Consider the following 17,500-nt stretch of genomic DNA (forward strand, 5'->3'; position numbering starts at 1 on the left):
TCCCAGCAAACATAAAGACACGCGGCCCTTCACGCCAGGTACCCGACGACACCACAAATACACCATCGTACTGACCGGACGACTTATACACTGTAACTAGGGGTGTGACGAGATCTCGTGCCACGAGATCTCGCGAGACTAAAATATGACGAGATGTCTCGTCGACTGAAAAGCTGTCTCGCGATATCGCCATCATTAGAATAGAATATGCCACCGCTACATTCACATTACGGTGTACACCGCGGCACCGGCTGCCTCCACTGTCGTTTTGCTATTGTAAACGTCTCCTCTGCTCATCCAGCACGAGTTGCAGTCGCACACAGACTGAGACAGTGCAGCAGGAATCAGTTCACTGGTCGCGTTACGATGGCGGAGGATTTGTTGCGCAACAGAGAGTCGATCTGAGATGTCTTAGGGCGGTTCACACAGAACCTTTTATTTCCATTCCAGTGCGGTACTTTTCCATTGTTTTTCTATGTAAACGCGCTAGACGGATGTGTAACCTTGCGCTCGCGGCTTGCATCTTTTGCAGCGTCTCGCGCATGACACAGCGTTCTAAAAACGCGGCGCTCAAGTTAAAATCAGTTCCCCCATTCTACGTAGTATCGCATTTTACAAAGCAAAAACGCACTCTGTGTGAATGGCCCCTTATCTTGTAGAACGCGCGTTCAGCACTGCCACTATGGAGTGAAAGTGAAAGTAAACACGATGCGCGCAAATTAGACTGCATACAATAGCCCGTCTCCCAATATCAAACCTATCTCTGGACGGTGTAGTCGTGGCTCTGGTCTCTGTTTTGGTCTCTGTTTGCACTTTGAATACAGAGAGAGTTGGCCTACTTTGATTATGGTTGCCCTTGCACTTAATTATCGTTTGCACTAATAAGAAAAACTGTTGTTTTATACAGTTTTTATTTCTATTTTCAATTTGTGTAAAGTAGTTTCATTTGGAGGTCACACAGCCTCAATCAGAAGTTCTGGAAGCTCATAATGTACAGTAAGGTCTGAAGAGACTCGTGTGAAATCATACTTGAGAGAAGCTAGTCAGTTGAGTTTGTGTTAAAACCTTTACAGTGCTTCTATATTGTTGTATTTCAATGTATATGATAATTCATACTCATAAAGTAGAACTGAAATGACATTCATTACAAGATGATTTAGTTAAAACGTTTCAAAATCCACCTGCAGACTATTTTTCCAGTCATGAATTTTGTCATTGAGGATTTCTATCAAATATTGTGCAAAAATCTCAACTCGTCTCGTTCTTGTGAACCCAATCTCGTGTCTCGTCTTGTCTCGTGAGATAAGGGTCTCGTCACACCTCTAACTGTAACTCAATGTAAACCACAGAAACATTCAAGTTCTGATCTTGATCATGATGATATATTTTTCATATTGAAGCAGGGTTACAATCGTTAAACTATTAAAAACACTTCATTGATATAAAGCTAAAATATAAATGTGAATCTTCTTGTAATGAAGTTTAGAAATGTTGCCTTGGCAATAAAATGAAATGTTTAAGTTGAATAACTAAAATTATCAACTAAATATAAAGGACAGGGTCTGTAAATTACTTATATGATCAATTAAATATCCTTAAGTGTCATGAAACTTAAACTTCATTGCAAATATAATTCTTTCAAACTGCAGATAATGCATGACATCTCTTAATAGGACTGGGACGATACACCGATTCGATACTATCACGATACTTGGGTCCCGATACGATGTGGATTACGATTTAATTGCGATTCTACAAGTATTGCGATTTGATATTGCAATTTTTTGAAACTAGACAACCTGTAAAAGTTAATCATACACTTATACAGACCGTACATGATGCATATGAGTCATATTTTTACAAACAAACAAAAAAAAATCACATCTTTGAGTTTTATTTCAGAAGCATAATACAATTCTACATCCTCTTGAATAAATTTAATAACAAATACATTTTTAACAGTCACACATAGTGGCGAAGCAATGTTATCAATAAACACGTTTATTTTAAGTACCAAGTTTCTATCAAAAGCTGAATTTGATCGCTATCGTAGACTTCAGTGTTCATATTTGAACTTTTAAGTACTTCTATGATGATTTTAACTATTGCATCACAGAAATGATGATACTATGAGGTTGAAAAGAGTGTTTGTGAAGCGGTTTCATGCCAGCACAGATCTGAATGTTGCGATATGATTCTGTCAAAGTTAAACAGACGAATTGAAAGATCGCGTGTGTTTGAAGGGAGAACAATGTTTTAAAGATGAATCGTGCAGCTCTACGGTGTCATCTCTCTCTCAGGATATGAGGAGCGCGAGGGCTTTACAGTGCGTTCAGTCTCACGTCTCGTCCACTCGGGATATTACGACGACATAGAGAACGACACATCCTCTGTTGGAACGAAAGTGGCTAACGGCTAACTTCTGTCAACCTCGTCTACAAGCAAGGACAAAAATAAAGCAATTGAATTTGAATTAATATCGATTCTGGAATAAAAAAAATGTGCGTTAGCTCGTTGTTTTTTTTCTCCCAGACCCACCTCCTAACCAAACAGATTTATTTGTTTTTTTGTTTTGTTTTTCCAGTTAAGAAGGATCGCGATTGGCTCTTTTAAATGAAATGTTGTAGTCAGAATAAAACCATTTGTTCTTGTAGTCAACATTTAAAGTGGATCAAAACCTTTCATCAAAGTTATACATGAATTTTCTTGTCTTGGGACAACTTTGATGAACTTTTTTTGATCCACTTCAAATGTTGACGACTGTATATGAGATTCATTACACAATAATGAATGTGTTTTCTTCATCAGATGTCCAAGAGCTGATAGCGGCGCCGGACACTCGTTACGAGGTGAAGGCGAAACGAGACCCACCGCTAGAAGTTGGACCCCATCCGCCGTCAGCTTCATCAATAATCACCAGCAAGACCGCCGAGCACGAGAGCGTCACGTCCGCTTCACCGCCTCTCCAGCGCAGATCCAGTCTGGATCTGCCACAAAACCCCTCGGCCAAACACGGCCCTCCTATTCACGCCAAGCCCGTGCGGCTCCCCGACAGCATTAGCATGTTACTGGGCAGCCGCGAACACATTCCCCATTCAATCGCCACCGAAGCCGTGACCGTGCAGGAGCGCCGGGCGCTAATGCTCTCGAACCTCTCCGGCTCAGCGCACCCTCTGGACGGCGGAGAGCCGGCTTGCGTTCGCAGGCTTCCCACGCGAAGCATATCGTTTCGAGATCCCACGCCGGACAAATCTAGGATGGAGGCGCTTTCGAAACTCGGACTTGCTCAGAAACGATCACAACCCATCATGCACACTTCTCCGAGGGAGACTGACGGCATTAAAACCACCGCCACATTCAAAACTAGCTCACCAGCTAACGCTGACGCCCGCGCTTCGGACACCACAGACCACTGCCAAACCAGGCATTCGAAACCCATCATGCACACTTCTCCGAGGGAGGCCGAAGCCATCACCTTCAAAACTAGCATACCAGCAAACGCTAGTCAGACCGAAAGCGCGAAAACCACCACCACATTCAAAACTAGCTTACCTGTACATGCTAGTCCTGACGCCCGCGGTTCGGACACCACAGACCACTGCCAGACCAGGCGATCGCAAACCATCATGCATGCTTCTCCCAGGGAGACCGAAAGCGCGAAAACCACCGCCACGTTCAAAACTAGCTTACCAGCACACGCTAGTCCTGACGCCCGCGGTTCGGACACCACAAACCACTGCCAGACCAAATCAAGCCCTGCACCAATTTTGACGAGTGCCGAAGTCATGCATAGGGATTTTAACAGCTATGGCGGCAAGAGCATAACGTTGAACCCCTCGACGTCCTTCAGGACTGAGCGTGTCTTCAGCGCGTCACCCAAAGCAGAGGCTTCGGAGGTCCAGCTCAACAACTTCGGCGGCAGATCAAGAATCATGAGTACACCCGAGCCAATCCACGGAGCCCGATCCAGAACCTTCTTCCCGGGGAAAGAGGACAACTCCAGTTCGGACAGGACCGTGAAGGAAGACTTACCCAAGAGGAATGCGTCGCTCTGCGAAAAAAGATCCAATGCTAATCCGCCCGTAGCGGCTCCAAGACCCCTGCGTCACCCGAGTCCCCTGAGTCCCACCGGCTCACGGCCCTCGCCGAAGCCTTCCTTCCGCGCTCAGGGAATAACGGTCCAGTTTTCTGGGAGAGGAGCCACAGACGAGGCCAGGCGTAACGCGCTACGCAGGCTAGGACTGCTCAGGGACTCGTCTTAAGCGCTCACATGGACTCTAGTACCAAACATTTGAGGAGTTATAATGCAAGCAGTGCTGGGTCGCTTACTGGATGCGTTTTACATGATGAGATTGCAGCTGGTAACGTTACCTATGCGCTCGTATAATCAGACTACTTTTAGATTACTATTGACCTAACTTGGTAAACACTTAGATTTTAATAAGATGATCTTATACCAAATTTGTCCCATTACCTAATGTTCAGGTTCAGGGTTCATGAAAAATGTATAGTTAGTTCAATTCAAAATAAAGTTAAATTAAAGAAACAAACTAAAACACTTAATGATGAAAAACTTTCTTCACTTGCATGTCATGTGACCAGGCATTATACGACATCAGAGAAACATGAACATGCTAATTATTGACTTCATTATGAACTTACTTATTTAAAATGTCTTTTTGTCAATTTCTTTTTTAAATTATGTTCGTCAGGAGTTGTCAAAAGTGAAATTATTTCTGTAAATCAAACTCTGAGAATCAATTTTATAAGTAACTGTAGTCTGATTATGGGTTTTAAAACAGAAGATAAATCTAATTACCGGTACATGCATTTAATTTAATTTAATTAGGTCATCTAGATGACATGTAATCAGTTACTACCCAGCACTGACTTCAACTAATCATTTATACACACACACACACACACACACACACACACACACACACACACACACAATATTGGCATTACCTGGTTTGCAAGATGTTCAGAAGGTCGAGATTTCTGCCATCTTTGTTTCACGGTCACATGGTTCCAGAACATTGAGCCAATCGCCTGAGTCATAATTGTCATGTGACTAATCACTCCATATTTGATCTCTTAAAACACTGTTAAGATTCCTCTAAATACATCTACTATAATGTCAGGAGAACCGGCTTAAGTGTGTCGTCGTCAGTGGCGCGGTGGTAGCGGTTCCGGCGCTGAAGCAAAAGGTTGTTGGTTCTATTCCAGCTTGCTGTGGTTTTAAACGTTTGCGAATTCAGACGCCGTTTCGAAAGATAAACGTACCAGGAGAAGCACCGGAGCTGTGTCGTCGTCAGTGGCGCGGTGGTACCGGTGCTGTCACTGAAGCGAGTGGTTGCTGGTTCTATTCCAGCTTGCTGTGGTTTTAAACGTTTGCGAATTCAGACACCGTTTCGAAAGATAAACATACCAGGAGAAGCACCAGAGCTGTGTCGTGTTCGGTGGCGCGGTGGTAGCGGTGCCGTCACTGAAGCAAGTGGTTGTTGGTTCTATTCCAGCTTGCTGTGGTTTTAAACGTTTGCGAATTCAGACGCCGTTTCGAAAGATAAACGTACCAGGAGAAGCACCGGAGCTGTGTCGTCGTCAGTGGCGCGGTGGTAGCGGTACCGGCGCTGAAGCGAGTGGTTGCCGGTTCTATTCCAGCTTGCTGTTGCGGTTTTATACGGTTACGTATTCAGACGCAGTTTCTAAAGATAAATGTACCGAGAGAAGTGCCACAAGTGTGCAGGCGCTGGTGGCTGAGTGGTAGAGTCATGGTTTCACACCTTCCCAAGGTCCATGGTTCGAGCCCCGGGTCAGGCGTCAGCACACCCAGAAAACCAAAGGGGGGGGTAGTGTGTGTGTGTTCCCCCCCCGAGGTTTCGGAACGCCCGTCGCTGCGGTTATGCTGCGTCAATGTTCATTTTTGCTCCGTTTAATAATATAATAAAAGGAAACTTTATTTAAAAACCTTTTTTTTCTTTTTTCTTTTTTTTCTTTTTTTTCTACACTTTTTTCTTTTCTTTTTTTTCTTTTTTTTCTACACTTTTTTCTTTTCTTTTTACACTTTCACACTTTTTTTTTTTCTTTTTTCACACTTTTTTTTTTTCTTTTTTCAATTGACTTTTTTAACTTTTTCATTTTTTACTTTCGCTTTCACTTTTTAATTTGCATGTAAGTTGATTACTAAGTTAATTACTAAGTAAGTTAATTAGTTAATTAACTGACTAATTGAATAATTGGTTGATTGGATAATTGGCTAATTAGTTAATTGAATAATTGGTTGATTGGATAATTGGCTAATTAGTTAATTGAATAATTAGTTAAATAACTAAATTGAAAGAACTCGTTTTTAGTTAAAAAAAAACTTTTTTCTTTATCTAGGTAAACTAGTGATAACTAGTTAAGTTGAGTTAATTAATTATTAATTTAGTGAACTAATTAGTTAATTATATAACCAATTAACTAATTAGTCAATTAACTAATTAGTCAATTAACTAATTAGTCAAATAACTAATTAACTAATTAGTCAATTAACTAATTAGTCAAATAACTAATTAGCCAATCACCTAATTGAGTTAAGTAATTCATCTTTAAAAAGAACAAGTTAAAATAGTCACTAGTTAACTTGCTCTAGTTAAGTTAGATTCATTTGTTTATTAGCAATATAGTATCAGTGTGTTCAAACTGTTAAATATGTTAGATTATCAAACTGTTTAATTGTGTCTGTGAGGATCAACGGATGGAAAGAACCCGGACCTTCATGCAAGAAATACCTCAGAGTTATTATGATGTTCAGCTGGTAGTTCAAATGCTAATGTTGTGTTTTACATTCTCTCGATGTTGACTTGTGGGTTGTTAAGTCTTTCCCATTCTTTTCTCTCCCAGCATGCAACAGTGCAGAAGCGCTCGTATATGTAAGTTTAGTTCCGCCCACGCTAAACCACAGACATTCAAATCGAGAGCCAACCCGTAATCACATGTTTTGTGTTCACCCGTAGTGTGTATTGTGAATGTCAGAATGAATGAGTGTGTGTTATACATGTAAAATGTGTGTTTTTGACAATGCATGTGCGCATTGTTTTGTTTTATTTTTATTTTGACTCCGGGTTTTTGCTTCAAGTGAAGCAGTTATTGAAGGACATGGAATGCATGATTGTGAACATGTGACACCACTACACACACACACACACACACATAAAACAACATTGTTTATTACCACCTCTTTGTGTAAATGAGAACATTGCTGGACATAAAAAACTTTTTTCTTTGGTTAAGATCTTTAATTATAGAATTGTTTCTGAATAAATGCAATGAAACCACCAACGTTTTTGTGTCAATTATATATTTTTTTGGCTGATGAACAGTGAACCACTGCATTATGGGATCAAATTCACAAAACAAGCTCAATAATTCACTCAAACCACTTTGACCAGAGACATTTAATCAGATAAGTTGATGTAAAGACTAGAAAAAGTCTTTTTAAACCACAAAGCACAATACACACATAAAACAGAATAGAGAACAACTAAATCAAAAACTGCAGAAGGGTGAAAACATCAGAATAAAACCCAGAAAAAAAGAACATTTTGGCATTGAGAAATTATTTGATGACAATTAACCCCCTAAATATAGTCCTAAAAACATTTAAATATGAAAGTACATTGAAAGTTCACCGCGGATCGTGGGTACTTGTTATGGATTTATGATTTTTTAAGCCAATCTTAATTGTAAAACTGCTTTCCTGTGGATCTAATGGTGAATTACGACTTTCTTCGTGAGCATTTTTGGCGCTTAAAACCGTCCCAAACATCCAGGCCGTTCCTCTGGGTTTGATCGCCCGCAGGCGCGCGCGCGTGTGTTTGTGTGTGTGTGCGTCCGGTTCGACTGCATTCTGATCAGCTGCTCTAGTCATCGAGTTCACCGACAGAAAACAAGCTGGTGAGCGCTTGAGAGCACAGAGACAAAAAGAGACATTCTCACGGTCACATGAAGTCACTTTTACTGCAGAACATGTTAGCGGCCGCGTTCAGCCCATGCACGTCTCGCTCGCGACCACCGCTGAGGCCAGAGAGAACAAACATCAGGAGAGGAAACAACCGCGAGTCTCTTCAGCACTGGACACTAGCCAACCATCAAACTCTATCAGCCAAAGTCAAATCACCTCCATCCTCTGTGTGTGTGTGTGTGTGTGTGTGTGTGTGTGTGTGTGTGTGTGTTGATGGAGCTCCTCTCTGGTTGCCGTGGTGACGCTCAGTCAGGTGTGTGTCTCCGTCTCAGAGTCCAAAGCACCGCTTGTCCATCTCTCTGTCTCTCTTTGACTCGTCGTTTGCTCAGTCTGACATCATCAGCGTCTCCTGCGGTGCAAGGGTCAAGGGTCAGCGAGTGTGTTAAGGGTCAGTGAGTGAGCAGGATGTGTGCAGAAGAACATCATGCAAACACATAAAAAAGCACCAGGTTTGCTGTGCTTGATTGTTGGCCTGTTATTTATTTTTAAAATAATATAAAACAATATAATAATATAAATAGTACTAATAAATATGGTAATATAACAATATCAAGTATAACAAAAAAAACAACAATATGTAATAATAAATATAAGAATCAAAATAATTCTAGTAGTAGTAAAGGATTATTATAATAAATACAATAACAACAATATAAAATAACAATAATAGTCATTATTATTTTATTATAATAAAATGTTATAATATAAAAGATAATACATTTTATATTATATTAATAAATATAATAATGATTAGATTTTAATAAAAAAGTATGTACATTTGATCTAATAAGAATTAATATGTTCTTAATAAATTAAGAAATATTACTACTGTATTATTATAATAATAATAATAATATATAATAATAATAATATGTAACACTAAGATAATACAATGACAATCATAACAATATAAAATATAATAATAATAAATACTAATCAAAAATATAAAACAAAATAAGAATATTTCCCTATAAAATAAAATTAATTGCAGTCATATCGCCATTTTATTTTTATTTTGATTAATCGCACAGTTGTTGCTAGTGCAAGCCAAATGGATTTCGAAAGTTGTGTAAAAAGTGTTGAGGTGTGTGTGTGTGTGTGTGTGAGTGAGAGAGAGAGAGAGAGCGTGCGTGTGTGTGTGTGTGAGAGGGAGAGAGAGAGAGAGAGAGAGAGAGAGAGAGAGAGAGAGAGAGAGTGTGTGTGTGTGTGTGTGAGAGAGAGAGAGAGAGAGAGAGAGAGAGAGAGAGAGTGTGTGTGTGTGTGTGTGTGTGTGTGTGTGCGTGAGAGAGAGAGACAGACAGAGTGAGAGAGAGAGAGAGAGCGCGTGCGTGAGAGAGAGAGTGAGAGAGAGTGAGAGTGTGTGTGTGTGTGTGTGTGTGTGTCTGACCTGCCGCCGGTCTTGAATATGAGGTCAGCGTTGGGCGCTCCTTTAGGGTGCTGGTAGCGGGGCCGGCGCTCTCGGTTGGTGTTCGCAGGAGCCGGTCTCTGAGCGAGGGATTGCATCATCTCTGCAACAACAGCATCATCATCATCATCATCATCATCATCAGCAACAGAACAGCGGCTGCGTTTACACGCACAACCTGTGTTTCAGGCGGACTGGCATCCTGATGATGAATCTGAACATGAACGCTAATGTGATGTGCGCGTTTATACGTCACAAACTTCATATCGGGATATATTTATTGTTTCCAGATGTTTGTGCATAATTATTCTATATTTGTTTTAAACAGCAGATTTAATATTGATCCATTTCTGGTCATAATTTGGAGACGATGAGCATATGAGCCGTTGTGCCGCTGCTTATATTGATCATCACGCAGTAAAAATGCCCAAAACCAGCCGTCTGTGGATGAGTCTGAAACCAGCACTGGTGGGCCGGTGCTCCACTTCACACACGCCGGGAAAGGAGGATTATAGGATGATGACGGGACACTCGTTTATACGACACTTTATAGATAGACGTCATTACGCTATTTTTACCCCATTGCACATGCGCAGTCCTTTCAGTTTCAGTGTTCAAGCCGATCAAGTGTTCACACGTCCTCTCGATCGGATTAGAAAAGGAATAAACGACCCTTTAAACCCGATCGAGGTTTCATTGGGATCGAGCGCAATCGGATCGATTAATGTGTTTCTACATGAAGGCGTTTCGGTGCGATTGAGCCGTCACTCCCATTACTAGCGGATTATTTGTTTGCATGTAAAAGTCGTTTCAGAGTAAAAGTCTTCTCTACTGACTCACTCACTCATGAAGACAGTCTCTGCCGCCATCTAATGGCCAAAATATGTGTAACTTCTGTTGCTGTTTACGGTCAGGGACTATTTTTTCCAGCGGAAGGAAGGCTTTTATAGATATTGTTTGGCTTTAATATGTGTATTGTGTGGCACCCGTTGTATAAAGGCAGTAAGGAACTGGAGGCTAGAGCTGTGTGGTGAAGCGTGCGCATCTCACCCTGATAGTCCTCCTGCTCCTGCCTCTCGTTGATGTCCAGCGTGAGCTTCTTCATGCGCATGCGCTCCTCCTGCTCCGCCTGCTGCTGGTTAAAGTGATTGGCTGCCAGATGAGACGACAGCGGCACGTTCAGGATCTTAAACTGGGTCACAGGAGAAGAAGCACAGATTAAAACTGGTACGTAAAGTCACTAAATCAACACAAAAAAGCCTCAAATGTAATCAAAGTATGACTCTCTGTTTATCAGCTAACAGGAAAGCCGCTAGAACTGCTGTTGCTCAAAGAAATGATAGTTTACATCATTATAATGTATTATAAGAATTATAAGTTACCTCCTGATTTCCTGAAGATGACCATTTTTTTAAATTTTTTCCCCCATGTTATTAATTTCTATTTATTTGTATTAATTTATTGTATGTTTAGTTTCTATTGATTTAAATGTTTCGTGAATTATTATTTAAAAAAAGTAAATAATTGTTTTTTAGCAGACTATCTCTTACTGTATGTACTTTACTGCCTCGAGTTTCTTATCCTGGTTTGGTGTGTGATACGTGTGTGTGTGTGTGTGTGTGTGTGTGATCCATCCCGTATTCTTTGCTCAATAAAATATAAAATTACAAATCTTAAAGCTGGACAGGAGACACACTCATTTCTCTGCGCGAACTCACATATTCAGATCACATGTGAACAAGTTCTTTCAAATAAAAAAATGACAAATATCACATTTACTCTCCGTTTAAATAATATAATAATAGTTAATTTTATGCTACTTTCTGAGTTCTGAGTTCTTAACTCTATTTTGCACTAGTTTATTTCAAATGTACTTAATTTGTGTGTTTGTAATTACATAATTTGACTTATTGTTAATATTACTACACTAAAAAAAATGGCGTAGAAACAATTTTTCAGTCAGAAGTTGCTGGTAAATTTCATAATTACAAAGAAACTGCAGGTCACTGAATCACATGTGACATTTTGAAGTAGAAAATGTATTCCGTACTTACTATTAATTACATTTATAATGAAATAATTACATTTATTTGACATTGTTATTTGATGTATTGTTTATTTGACTTAACCGTTTGACTTATTTAATTTATTGTTTACTTGACAATTGTTTATTTGACTTATTTAATTTATTGTTTATTTGACAAAATTGTGTAGAAACCTTTTTTGAACAAATAGAAATTGCTAGTACGTTTCACAGTTAATTACAGTGGTTCTTCCTCTAGTAACACCAAGACATAGACTTAAACGTGTATTTGCTGTGATTAACATGTAATTAAATGTGAAAAAAAACACAAGAAATGGTCCTTGACCCAAGAAGTGCATCTGAACACAAGTCTGTGATCATTAAAGACAGTGATGTGTGTGTGAGAGTTAAATCCTATAGATACCTGGGGTTTTATATGGACAATGTGATTAGTTGGAAGACACACACACACTGACAGTCTGTGCACACGACTACAGCAGAGGCTTTACTTTTCAAGAAGACTGAGACTGTATGGGGTGGGCAGTGACATTTTACTTGTTTTTTACCGAGCCAAGCTTGAAAGTCTTATTCGTTATGGAATTATAGTCTGGTTTGGAAAATGTATTTGTAAAAATAATAGACTGAAGCTTTCATTTGTTCCAGCCTCGATAAAATTGCTGAATATGACCCGGAACAACGCACCTATAGCACTTCACTGTGTTATTTTTTATACATTGTTGTGTAATATTGTAGCACTTTGCCCAGGACAAATTTCCCTTCGGGGACAAATAAAGTTCATCCTTATCCTTATTAAAACACAATCTCTCAACCAGAGACGGAGACAACAGGGACAGAACGGCAGATGGATGTCAAGTTTCTGAAAGACTGGACAGTTAAAGTGGGTCACAGACACCGGCAGAATGAAAACAAGACGCTATGTGTGTGTGTGAGTGTGAGTGTGTGTGTGTACCTACTTAACTATATTTTGAGGACAAACTTGTACCCAGAAGTGACCAAAACCTAATAAAAATCTCCATAAACCTTCCTTTAAGGTCGTCCTCATCTGTAAATCTGGTATAAAAATAAAGTAATTAAAGATTGTTGTTTTTTTTAAAGTAAAAATGCAGAAAGTTTTCTGTGACGGGTCGGGTTAGTGCAAGCGGAGAGAATATACAGTTTGTACAGTATAAAACCCATTACGTCCCCATTTAGATTGCCAAATAAAAGTGTGTGTGTGTGCTGTAGTTTACACTCCCAAAGCCACATCCTGAACACACCCTGCAGACCCAAACCATTCCAACACACACACACACACACACACACACACACACACACACACACACACACACACAGTTTGTTTTGCTATACTTGTGAGGACTCTCCATAGGCATAATGGTTTTTATAATGTACAAACTGTATATTCTCTCCCCTTACACTGCCCTATCCCTAAACCTGCCCATCACACACACACACACACACACACACACACACACACACACACACACACACACACACACACACACACCTTACACTGCCCCTATCCCTAAACCTGCCCATCACACACACACACACACACACACACACACACACACACACACACACACACACACCTTACACTGCCCCTATCCCTAAACCTGCCCATCTCACACACACACAAACACACACACCTTACACTGCCCCTATCCCTAAACCTGCCCATCTCACACACACACAAACACACACACACACACACACACCTTACACTGCCCCTATCCCTAAACCTGCCCATCTCACACACACACAAACACACACACACACACACACACACACCTTACACTGCCCCTATCCCTAAACCTGCCCATCTCACACACACAAACACACACACACCTTACACTGCCCCTATCCCTAAACCTGCCCATCTCACACACACACACACACACCTTACACTGCCCCTATCCCTAAACCTGCCCATCTCACACACACACAAACACACACACACACACACACCTTACACTGCCCCTATCCCTAAACCTGCCCATCTCACACACACACACACCTTACACTGCCCCTATCCCTAAACCTGCCCATCTCACACACACACACACCTTACACTGCCCCTATCCCTAAACCTGCCCATCTCACTCACACACACACACACACACACACCTTACACTGCCCCTATCCCTAAACCTGCCAATCTCACACACACACACACACACACACACCTTACACTGCCCCTATCCCTAAACCTGCCCATCACACACACACACACACACACACACACACACACCTTACACCTTTATCCCTAAACACATAAAACATTCTGCATTTTTACATTTGTAATAAAACAGTTTTTTATGTTTTTTAAGCTATTTGAATTGCAAGGACTCATGAAATGTCCTCATAAACCACGTTTAAGTTGTAATACCAGTGTAATACACATGTCATTATACACATTGTGTCCTCATAAATCACATAAACAAGCATACACACACACACACACACCTGCTGCTTGTTGCCCTTGCGTGTGAGCATGACGAACTGCATGGTGTCGCTGATGTCAGAGTCGGTGTCTGCAGTGCATGATGGAGCGGGGCTTTTCTTCAGCTGACTCTTCAACTGCAGAGGAATCGCCACATCCAACTGGTGGACCTTCACTGCCTCTCCACTGCGCTGCTGCACACACACACACACACACACACACACACACACACACACACACACACACACACACACACACACACACACACAAAGGGTTTTGTACATGCACAGAAATCACACAGACGGACAGGAGACTTCGGGCTGAACAAATGCTTTCATCAAGAAACTTATATTCAATATAAATATAGATATTCAAGCAGAAGTGATTAACCCGTTCTAAAAATTACAAATATATACTGATATTTTTTGTAGATGCAGCTGCTTTTTTTTTTTTTTTACAGTTAACTAAAGACTAAAACCACTAAAAAAACATTACTTAAACGTTAACTTCACTTAAAACTTTAACTTGAGTAATTTTTTTATTTTGTAAAATATTTTGGCTTATTAAAAAAAACAATAGACGCTCGAAAAAGCATCCAGCCGCGTTCTAGACGCTGGGACGAGTCTGTGGAGAAACTCCAGTGTTTACACACACACCGTTCAGAGCAGAAGAAGATCGACAGCACTAGTTTAGAGGCACGACACATCTTTTAGCGTTACGTAATTACTCTATTACCAACACAATCCAATCTGAAGTTAATTAACACAACGCTCGACCGGACATAACTGTTTTATAAATATAGGTTATGTGTGTTTGCGCACGTGATATCAGGAAGCAGCGTAACACACACAGGAGTGACGGCGAGTGTGTAAATCGGCGAGTGTGTAAACACACATGATGACAGGAGTGACGGCGAGTGTGTAAATCGGCGAGTGTGTAAACACACATGATGACAGGAGTGACGGCGAGTGTGTAAATCGGCGAGTGTGTAAACACACATGATGACAGGAGTGACGGCGGTGTGTAAATCGAGTTACTCTCCCACTTCTGCTAGTTTTACTGAGATCTCTTATCCCGTGTGAATTGGCCATTAATATTACAGACGTCCTGTGGGAAAATGACATTACTCCGAATAGGGCTTAAAGCTACACTGTGTAGGATTTACTCCCATCTAGTGGTCAAATCGTATATGACTTCCAACTGATTATTACTTTCTAGCTCCTCCCATTCCCAGGGAGTTTTAACTCCTACGGCGGCCGTATTATTTAAAATCTGCTGGGAGTCGCGAGTAATCTCCGCTCGCATCCGTCACGGCGCCGCTGAGTGTTAAACACGAAAGGCGAAGCTTGAATCTCCAGGTGTGTCCCTCTTTGGCTAATGTATTTTCAAGATGGAGGCGCAACATGGCTTCCGCTATTCGAGCCACTCGCTCATATGTATTATAAATGGCAGATTTACGCTCACGAGAATACTTGATTAGTTGGTAGAAGTAATTATACATTAATGAGCACATATCATTTTGAAAGAACAAAGTGTTTTTTGCTAATAATCAACTTAAAAAAATGACACAGTGTAGCATTAGTTCTCGGGGAAACTCCCTCGTGGCGAGATGCTGGAACTGCCCGGTGTGTGTGAGAGCCTCTTGTGCACCTGCAGGTTCTCCAGCATCATCTTGTCCAGCGCCTGGATGAAGTCCTCGTCCTCGGCACACGCCACGTGTTTGAGTCCTCCGCCGCGGATCGTGACCTCCTGACCCACAGAAACAGCAGCGTTAGCTCAAACCACACACACACACACACACACACACACTCACACACACACACACACTCTCTCTCTCTCTCTCTCTCTCTCTCTCTCTATCTCTCACACACATACATACACACACACGCGCGCGCACACACACACACACAAGCGCACACACACACAGGCACACATACAGGCACACACACACACACACAGGCAGGCAGGCAGGCACACACATACACACACAGGCACACACACACAGGCACACACACACACACACACAGGCACACACACAGGCACACACACACAGGCACACACACAGAGGCACACACACACAGGCACACACACAGGCAGGCAGGCAGGCACACACACATACACACACAGGCTCTCTCTCACACACACACACTCACGTTGTTCTCCTCGTCCGTTTCGTTCTCTTTGTTGGAGTCGGTCAGATAGTCAGTGTTTTCCTCTTCCTCCTCACGCTCCTCTTCCTCATTCTCTGAGCCGTCCTGCACAACAAACACACTTATCCAACGGTCTTCAAACACTATATAGTGTATATATATATATATATATATATATATATATAAACAAAAACTCATTATATATTAAATATACAGTCAAACCGTGATGTATTCAGACTCTCACATTATCAGTTTATTCGCTAGTTTAGAAAATTGTAATAAAATATGAAGAGTTATGAACAGTTGATATTTGACAGGTTTTGTCCATCTTCTGTTAGACTGTCTCACACACACACACACACACACTTCTGTTAGACTGTCTCACACATGAATTATGTTGAATATCTGTCAGCTGGTAAATTTAACTACAAAATTAGATAATACCAGTTTAGCTCAACCAGTGACCAAGCAATGCTTCATTGTGTTCAGTGTGTGTGTAAAAAGAGCATTAGCAGTTACAGACAAAACACTGAAGAACACATGATCAGCTCAAAGTGGCCCAATCATTTTTGGTCCCAAATTTGTATCATTTTGTATGAATAATATTTGGGTATAATATGTCACAGTTTACTTTATTTTGCTCTCCTCACTCACAGAAATGAACTATAGTGTCCTGCACACACTAGTGAACAAATATCACAAATGATATCTGGTGTCTGAATCATTTTTGGTTCTGATAAATCTTTTTGAGTGTATATATATTAAATGATTTTCCGTTCTCCATTTCTGTGTATCATCAGTCAACTACATGAGAACAACAGAGGAGGCGGAGTTTCCAGCTGTCAATCACACCTCCTCCTCGGGTTCATTGATCTCGCTCTCGTTTCCAGACTGTTCCTCAGTCTCTGCTCCTCCCTCGTCTTCATCATCATCATCATCCTCGTCCAGAGGCTCGTTCTCATCCATCGCGCTGGAGGAGCGGCCATCTTTCTCCAGGCCTGGACACAAGCCAAGTCACATTTATTAATACAGCGCTTTAACAATTCAGATTTACAGAGATAACAGGAAAATAATTTCGAGAAGAAACTAGCGTCACAGTCCAGCTTCAGTAAGTTCAGTGATGTTTCATTTTAGTTGTAAAAAAGTTATTAATTTAGTTCATTTATATATATATATAGCCGCTCTGGAGAAAGTCCAGCTCAGTTCAGTTCTCATATAATGCTGTCAAAGCAGCAGATTAATAATATTGAATATTAAATTTAATGTCCCCAACTAAGCAAGCCAAAAGCCAAAGGCGACAGACACACAGGAATGTTGTTGGTGACCGAAACAGCAACACAAACAGACAACACACACACACACACACACACACACGCACACACACACGCACGCACGCGACAGCATTCCTGAAGATCTATTCCGGGTCTGTGCTGCTTTAACACTGATACTCTTA

General features: G+C 41.0%; 2 protein-coding genes across 4 annotated transcripts in view; one reads left to right on the forward strand and one right to left on the reverse strand.

Moving 5' to 3' along the window:
* proser2 (proline and serine rich 2) overlaps nt 1–7,318 on the forward strand; it is an 18,129-nt gene extending 10,811 nt beyond the window's left edge. For both annotated transcript variants that reach the window (XM_079623952.1, XM_079623951.1), the window contains 2 exons: nt 1–38; nt 2,809–7,318. The exon at nt 1–38 is cut by the window's left edge and continues 200 nt beyond it. In XM_079623952.1, the coding sequence (XP_079480078.1) occupies nt 1–38; nt 2,809–4,262 (1,492 nt within the window). In that variant the 3' untranslated portion in view covers nt 4,263–7,318. The remainder of the gene's footprint in view (nt 39–2,808) is intronic.
* upf2 (UPF2 regulator of nonsense mediated mRNA decay) overlaps nt 7,195–17,500 on the reverse strand; it is a 29,998-nt gene continuing 19,692 nt past the window's right edge. The window contains exons 16-22 of one of the 2 annotated variants that reach the window (XM_079623949.1): nt 16,900–17,045; nt 16,051–16,152; nt 15,548–15,646; nt 13,921–14,091; nt 10,464–10,605; nt 9,396–9,516; nt 7,195–8,357 (exon numbers count right to left, since the gene is read on the reverse strand). In XM_079623949.1, the coding sequence (XP_079480075.1) occupies nt 8,348–8,357; nt 9,396–9,516; nt 10,464–10,605; nt 13,921–14,091; nt 15,548–15,646; nt 16,051–16,152; nt 16,900–17,045 (791 nt within the window). In that variant the 3' untranslated portion in view covers nt 7,195–8,347. The remainder of the gene's footprint in view (nt 8,358–9,395; nt 9,517–10,463; nt 10,606–13,920; nt 14,092–15,547; nt 15,647–16,050; nt 16,153–16,899; nt 17,046–17,500) is intronic. The other variant, XM_079623950.1, reaches the window with a different exon arrangement.

The sequence above is a fragment of the Phoxinus phoxinus genome (assembly GCF_949152265.1).
Source record: "Phoxinus phoxinus genome assembly, chromosome: 9".
NCBI lineage: Eukaryota > Metazoa > Chordata > Actinopteri > Cypriniformes > Leuciscidae > Phoxinus > Phoxinus phoxinus.